This window comes from Otolemur garnettii, unplaced genomic scaffold, assembly GCF_000181295.1.
Source record: "Otolemur garnettii isolate 467f Iridium unplaced genomic scaffold, OtoGar3 scaffold00013, whole genome shotgun sequence".
Classification (NCBI taxonomy): domain Eukaryota; kingdom Metazoa; phylum Chordata; class Mammalia; order Primates; family Galagidae; genus Otolemur; species Otolemur garnettii.
In genome coordinates this window covers 23,027,507-23,035,376 of record NW_003852408.1, presented here as the reverse complement: position 1 = coordinate 23,035,376, position 7,870 = coordinate 23,027,507, and the positions used below count along the sequence as shown (strand labels likewise).

The window sequence follows — 7,870 nt, the reverse complement described above, 5'->3', positions numbered from 1 at the left end:
TTTTATGTTTTTATCTCTTCTTGATACTTTCTCTTTCCTTAATTTTTTTATTATAGATACACATTTCAATATTATGAGATGAAAAGATAATAAAATCAATTTTTTCATGTATAACTTTGAATTGCTGGTGAAAAGCAGAAAATTTTGAAATAAGTATGTTTGTCTTGAGATTAAACCTGTCTTGAGCTAAAAATAGAGACCTCCCAATAGTCTGTGAGAGGTTCAAAGAGCAGGAAAATACACCAGATCCTTCCCCTTCCCGACCACCTCTACTGCTGTGCGAGGAGTGCATTATGTTTTTAAAATTAGCATCATCGTTTGACTGTGCATTCCCTCCTAAGAGTGCCACTGTTGCCCTGAACCCAGGTGATGACCTTTCTCCATTGCTGCCAACCTATTAATCAATATCTATTGATCTAGAAGGATTTAGAAGGACGGCTCTAATGTGCAGAAGCCGAGGGTGACTCCAAACCTCAGGCCATCCTTTGTCATCCCACTAGCATGTAGAAAGAGGAGAGCAAGTGCTTTGGAGCTGTGAAGGGACTGTGAGAGGGCTTCTGATCACAACCTGGTAATATGCTTACAGTGAGAGTTGTGAAAAATCTTCGTACATGTACAGCAAATGTGTGGAAGATAAAAGGAGAGACAGCAATAACCATGAAGAACAAAGTTTTCTTTATAACTAGCAGAGCTAGACAGAAGAAAACTGGGCACAGTCCTAGGAAGCCAGACACCTGGCAGTGCACGCAGGGACCACAGGGATCCTCTCTGCTGCCTCCCTCCCACTGCTGCAGACTTAGTGGTAAATGTCAGTTTCTACCATACTCAAATCCAGTATGGAAACGTAGCCCTGGGCTCCCCAGCCACAACCCCATAATGAGAATAGCCTGCTATTTTCAGTAGATGTCTACATTTTCCACTGTAGTCTTGTACATGCTGATGAAAAATGTTCTGCAAACACATGGCACGCCAAACCCCGAAGAAAGGTATAGTCTGTACTGACAGTCATCTGATCAAATTGTTATTACATACATGGACAGGCTAAGCCATGTGCCCAATCAGTATGTGGAAAGGTACTAAAAGGCTAGAACATTTTTCTCTTCCTAGTGGTCATCATATCCTGCTGAAAGAAAGCCAGCACTCATTTTTCTTTCAATGCTTTATTAAAATCAGTTAAATATTTTTACATGAGCACATAGTAAAGGCAGTCAGTGACAGATTCATCTTTGGAAAACTGCCTCCTACTCTGTCACCATGTAAAATGTGCTACACAACTGGCCTGTTTGGACATAGAAAGACTGTACACTCTCTGAATTCTCCCAGTGATCTTCCAGTCACAATAAAGCAGTAGTATATCATCTTTTTTGTTTTTCAACCAAAATGTAGCTGTGCAATATGCTTCTAAGAGAAGAGAGCCAATGTCGAAAATCACACTTCAATGCAGTTTGCATCAAAAGTCAGGAGTGAAGAAATCACGTGCTGGCCGGAGCTGCAGTTGTAAGAGGATGTTTCTTGTCTGCTCCCAGAGACTATTCCGACGTTTCATGGTACAGTTCCACGTTTCTAAGTGACCTACAAAATAAAAGATGGTTTTGGTATCAAGCACCTCAATTTAACATGGACCCAGGATTAGCTTTCTATCTATAGGAAGTGAAGGTCAAATATCAGACAAAGATCTACTGACAAAGATGGATTAGAGAAACGCAGGTACGAGAGAATTTCCGTGGAATTCTTCTCATAGACTTGGAAATAGAGTTATGTTTCTTAACTAAATGCAATATGTGATTCCCACACTGGGTCCTCTATAGAAAGAAAAAAAAATTTTTAAAGAATTGACAAAAAAGTAAAAAAGAATTGACAAAATTCATATATGGACAGTAAAGTACTAATATTAAACATATTGAAGTTGGTAGTGTATGTGGTTATTTAAGAGAACAAGTTTGCTTTTAAGAAATACACACTGAATCCACAATAATTAAAAATAAAAAAATGAAAGAGAAATACTTACTGAAGTATATAGGGGTAAAGTGATACAGTGTATATAACTTCTAGTGGCTCAGAAAAAAATTACATATACTAGAACCTGTATAGTTGACCACCTGCCTACATTGACTACCTCCTCAAGTTGACCTATTTTTCATAGACTGGACATGGACCACGTGTATTCAATGGCTCTTCCTTATGTTGACCAACTCTGTATGTTAACCAGTTTGTTGCAGCCCCTTGGGAGGTCAACTTACAAAGGTTCTACTGTACTTTTATCGATATTCAGAGAAAGAGACAGAGAGAGAGGTAAAATAAGGCTAATGAAAGAAAACTTTGGCAATTGGTGACTAAGTAAAAGAAATACGTGGGTTCTTTGCACTATTTTTGTAACTTTTCTCTAAGCTTGAAATTATTTCCAAAAATATAAAAAAATTATACATCTTTTGACCAACCCTACCCAAAGCAAATCAGGTTTTGGCCGTTTAGCAGTTCAAAATTTGGCTTTAGCATATCATTTTGAATTTCTAATATATTGCTTTGAATTTAAACTTATATTTACCTCTCTCAGTATCTTGTTTCCTTCCATGATATTGTAAATTCTTCAGGAGTTCTGATAAAGGGAGCAATTTTATTTTTGCTTGATATGGCCCTGGCACTTCTCTAAGGCTTTACACATATATTAACTCATTTAGTCCTTGTAACTACTATGGGAGGTAGGTACTCTTAGGATTTTCTTCTTCTTTTATTTATTTATTTATTTATTTATTTTGCTATCAAACAGTCATTTATTAAAAGTTAGAGACCAAGGCCATAGTGCTGTTAAACAACCCCCTCCAGAACCACCCAACCCTGCTACAAAAACAAGAGAATACACACATATAAAAAAATACCACACTTCAGGCCAAGCCAGGAACAAAAAGTGGCTCTAATAAAAATAAGACAGAATCACAAGACACAACATCTTCACGTTTATATTAAAGTTGCCCTGAGTTACGTATGGGAAAAGTGGTCACGGCCGTGTCAACAAGGTTACCGTGAAGCCCGGGCATTTAGAGGTTCAGCACTGGGCTCTGCTACAGAAACTGAGGATGCTGAGGGCCAGGGCTGGGCCCCTCATCCCACTCTGAAGTTTAAGCCAGTGGTTGGCTGTGCTTTGGGCCGGGAAGATGCCACAGGCTCCTTCCACCTTTCCAGAAAGAGGGACACGGCAGGAGTACTGGTGGTGGGAGGAAGGCCAAAGCTTCCCAGGCCCAAGATAAGGAAGCCAGCCAAGAGATTCCCTCTCCAGAAAGAAGGCCCTCCATTGAGTAAAGGTCATGGCTCCTGGGAGCCAGCACACCTGCATTCACATGGCAGAGCCCCACCGCAACCATTGCCACCAGAAAACTGAGAGTAATGACCCATCAGAGGAGTGGAGCCTGGGAGAGCAAGTTGGGCCGGGGCTTCCATTTGGGAGTCTCCATGGAGGTGACATCTTGCACCCACTTACAAAGCCCCTCTGCCTTTAAGAGGGCTCTGGTCCCTGGTGTCCTGAGCCAGCAGCTCCTGCAACCCTTCAAAGCGCTAAGTGTTGAGCAGGAACATAGTCTTGGCCTCCTTACCATACTTATTTGAATCAGTAGAATAAGAGCCAATTAACTTGTGAATAATATTTTTCAAATGCTGAAAAGATAATAATGGCTACTATTTTTTTTTTCTTTTGACAGAGTCTCAAGCTGTCACCCTGGGTAGAGTGCCGTGGTGATAGCTCACAGCAACCTTCAACTCAGGCTCAATTGCTCTTGCCTCGGTTTTTCTATTTTTAGTAGAGGTGGGGTCTTGCTCTTGCTCAGGCTGGTCTCAAACTCGTGAGCTCAAGCAATCCACCCGCCTTGGCCTTCCAGAGTGCTAGGATTACAGGCATGCATCACTGTGCCTGGCCACTAGTATTTTATTTAGAGCAGTGGTTTTCAACCTGTGTGTTGCAACTCCTTTGGGGATCGAACGACCCTTTCACAGGGGTTGCCTAAAACCATCACATACACCCCATACAAATACAGGTGTATGAAAGTAATCTTATAGTTGGGGGTCACAACATGAGGAACTGTATTAAAGGGTCTCAGCATTAGGAAGGTTGAGAACCACTGATTTAGAGTTTACTCTGTGTCCAAGCCCTGTTCTAACCTTTTAACACGCATCTCGGTTAATCATTCCAACAACCTTAGAAGGTGGTATCATTATTCTTCCTGTTTTGCAGAGGGGGAAACTAAGGCACAGAGAGTTTAAGTAGCTTACCTGAAGTCACACAGCTGGTAAACAGCGGGCTGTAGATTTAAGCCTAGAACCTCTGATTCTGCAGGCTGGCCTTTTAAGCACAATATGAGTAAAGTACTCCCAAAACATCTGATATCAATTTGGTTCAATTTATATTTTTAGACCTACTTTGTTCCTTGGTTGAGTGTCTGAAAAACTTTTGGATGATTTCCATTCCGTGGCCTTTGCTCCCTCAGTCGAGCGGCTGGTGGCATTTTTGTTTGTTGCTCCCTTTCTTGGCTTGACACCTACAGACACATGTAGTAACCAGATCTGTATGCACAATGTTTTTTTGAGTGTATCCACCCAGGTTTGAATCCTTCCCTTCTAGAGTGCTTTGCTCCCATCACTGAGGGGCCTGAGATAGAAGCCTTGTTTGATTTCCACAGTGGAAGGAAGGAAGTCATAAAACCACCTGGTTCTTTTAAATTCAACCAGAAAGAGAAATCTAATTACCATTACAACTTTGACCTGGCCTTGGGAGTCCAGCTGGTGATTTTACTTACACTTCTCTGAGCAGGTGAAAGGAAACAGACTTACTCTGTCTGCGGGCGTACTCTGCTGCCTTGGGTGCTGTTAACATGGCAAACGGGTGCAAGGAGAGGCGGAGAGAGGACACTCGGGGAGCCTGAAAGGCAAACGGTCCCACTTCACAAAGCTGTACACTGTTGGGGGTAGGCACGTCTGCGTGGTACAGCACTTGGCCTGTTTAGTCAACCCAGAGTCGAGTCTTGAGATGTTAACAGTGGCCGGTTGATGAGGCAGGTGAAACCCATGTGTGTACATATGAACTTTCACACACTGCCTTTGCTGCTGTCCACAATCCTGCTGCCCAGTGATCTTTCACACACTGACTCTTCACCTGGTTTCCTTTCCCCGGAATAGCCTTTCCCACTTACCTGCCCAGAGGCTCCTATTTTTCCATTAAGACATAGCTCAGGCTTGGTGCCTGTGGCTCAAGTGGCTAAGGCCACCAGCCATATACACCTGAGCTGGCGGGTTTGAATCTAGTCTGGGCCTGCCAAACAACAGTGACGGCTGCAACCAAAAAAATAGCTGGGCATTGTGGCGGGGGGCCTGTAGTCTCAGCTACTTGGGAGGCAGAGGCAGGAAACTCGCTTGAGCCCAGGAGTTGGAGGTTGCTCTGAGCTGTAATGCCATAGCACTCTACCCAGAGTGACAGCTTAAGGCTCTGTCTCAAAAAAAAAAAAAAAAAAAAAAGACATAGCTCAGATATCACCTTTACTGAGAAACTTGCCTCCATGTCACCCCACTCTCCCATGCTGGCTCTGGCCCCCTCCCAACCCAGAAGTATCGAGTCACTTATCCGTAAACTCAAAGCATGGATTCTCACACAGCAATGCCAGAATGTTGTAGGTAAGAATAACGGGCTGTCCCTGCATAGCACTGGAAACATCTTCAAGCCTGAGACCGTCCCTTCGTTCATTCCTTCAAGAAATAGTCAAAGAGCACCTGTCATCAGCCCAAGCCCTGTTTTAGGAACTCTAGTGAGTTAGGCAGACAAGATTTCTGCCCTCTGGAACTCTGGGAGTGGAGACAAACAATAAACTAACAAATGAATTAGACAAGCAGGATAATTACACTTTGGGATAAGTTTAATAAACTAAAAGTTCTGTGCTTAGAGAGTTATTGGGTGCCATTTCTCTTTTTCACGATTACTATGGGTTCTTTGTTATATCACATAGGAAACAAGAATTAAATAAATGAGGTTATGTTCTTTTTATTGATAGAACAGTTTGAAGCCATCTTTCCAAAGGCACAATTAAATTTTAACTCAGTCTTTTATTCAAATGGAAAAAAAAAAACTTTTCAGAGTTTATTTCTAGTGTTGTAAAGACTTAAATATAAACATAAATGTGTCCTCTGACGTCAATAACTATACGGCTGGCTGGCTCACGCCTGTAATCTTAGCCCTCTGGGAGGCTGAGGCAGGTGGATTGCTTGAGCTCAGATGTTGGAGATCAGCCTGAGCAAGAGCAAGACCCTGTCTCTGCTAACAATAGAGAAACTAGCTGGGCATCATGGCAGGAGCCTATGGTCCCAGTTACTCAGGAGGCTGAGGCAGCAGGATGGCTGGAGCCCAAGAGTCTGAGGTTGTTGTGAGCTATGATGCCATCTACCCAGGGCGATGGAATGAGACTCTGGCTCCAAAAAAATAAATCAGTAAATATTTTTTAAAAGCATATGGTCTGTTCAAAAAGATAATCCTAAAACACAGAAAGTAATTAAAACAGAGGCTGTATTTCAGTATGGGCCAATTACGGCGATGGTAACGTTCCTTAGGATAATACATGCCCGGTATAAGGAAAAGGAGACTGGCTCATGCGTTGTTCTTAGTGCAGTTCTGCATTTCGTAGTTGTTAGACCGAGCTTTTCCTGCTTGAGTCTCCCTCTCTACTGGATAAGGCAGAACTCAGAGATTTCAGTGGCACTTTCCAGCCTGACTGGTCTATAAACCTTTCTGAGTCCTGATAATATTATGACTCATGCAAGCAGTCAAGTTAGCTTTCTAAATTAACAGTTCTAAGTTATCATGGTATTGATATCATAAATTAACAGTTCACATGAAAGACTTTTAAAAGTAGGATGAGGCTCAGCGCCTGTGGCTCAAGTGGCTAAGGTGCCAGCCATATACACCTAAGGTGGTGGGTTCGAATCCAGCCCGAGCCTGCCAAAACAACAATGATGGCTGCAACCAAAAAAATAGCCAGGCGTTGTGGTGGGTGCCTGTGGTCCCAGCTACTTGGGAGGCTGAGGCAGGAGATTCACTTGAGCCCAGGAGTTGGAGGTTGCTGTGAGCTGTGATGCCACAGCACTCTACCCAGGGGGACAGCTTGAGGCTTTGTCTCAAAACAAACAAACAAACAAAAAAAAAAAAAGTAAGAGCTGGGCATGTGCTCCAGAAAGGCATTCTCTGTCTAAGATATTTTGCAAATGTGGTCAGCACATTAGAAATTTTTATGTTCTTAACATGTACATGTTTATGAAGAAAAAGGGCAAATTTCAAATGGGAAATGTACTGAAAAATCTAGGACTTGAATGATTCTATCCCGTAGCAGTTTTTCTAAAAACAGAGACCTTATAGTAAGAAAAAAGGAAAAAACAACCCTACTAAAAACTGCCAAGAGGCATTAACAAGTGCTTTACAAGTCCATTGATAATCAGGGCAACACAAATTAAATTAAAGACCATAATACACTCCACAGACTGACAACACCTAAAAAGCCTGAAAATTTCAATGCAGATAACCTACACTGCTGGTCACAGTGCAATTGATAGGACCATTTCAGAAAACAATTAGGCTTTCCCAAGTGTGCTGAAGGCGCTCATACCCGGGGGCTTAGCAATTTCAGTCTTTGGTGTACACCATTCAGAAACTCTTGCTGTTTCTTTTGTACAATAAAAGATGTACAAAAGAAATAACCCACATGTGAAACAGAAGAATACATAAATACATTGCTGTATTGCATATTTCTAGCGTGGAATGCTATATGCAGAGAAATAAACTATAGCTACCTGCATGGGTAAGTTTCTGAAACATAATGTTGAGTGAAAAAAGAAAGCCACAGAA

At 42.1% G+C, this 7,870-nt stretch overlaps 1 protein-coding gene across 1 annotated transcript in view; it reads right to left on the bottom strand.

Annotated features, from left to right (window-relative positions):
* CUNH2orf80 (chromosome unknown C2orf80 homolog) overlaps nt 1-7,870 on the bottom strand; it is a 22,153-nt gene that overhangs the window by 2,485 nt on the left and 11,798 nt on the right. Inside the window, exons 6-7 of the mRNA XM_012802128.1 lie at nt 4,819-4,906; nt 4,408-4,526 (exon numbers count right to left, since the gene is read on the bottom strand). Coding sequence (XP_012657582.1) covers nt 4,408-4,526; nt 4,819-4,906 — 207 coding nt within the window. The remainder of the gene's footprint in view (nt 1-4,407; nt 4,527-4,818; nt 4,907-7,870) is intronic.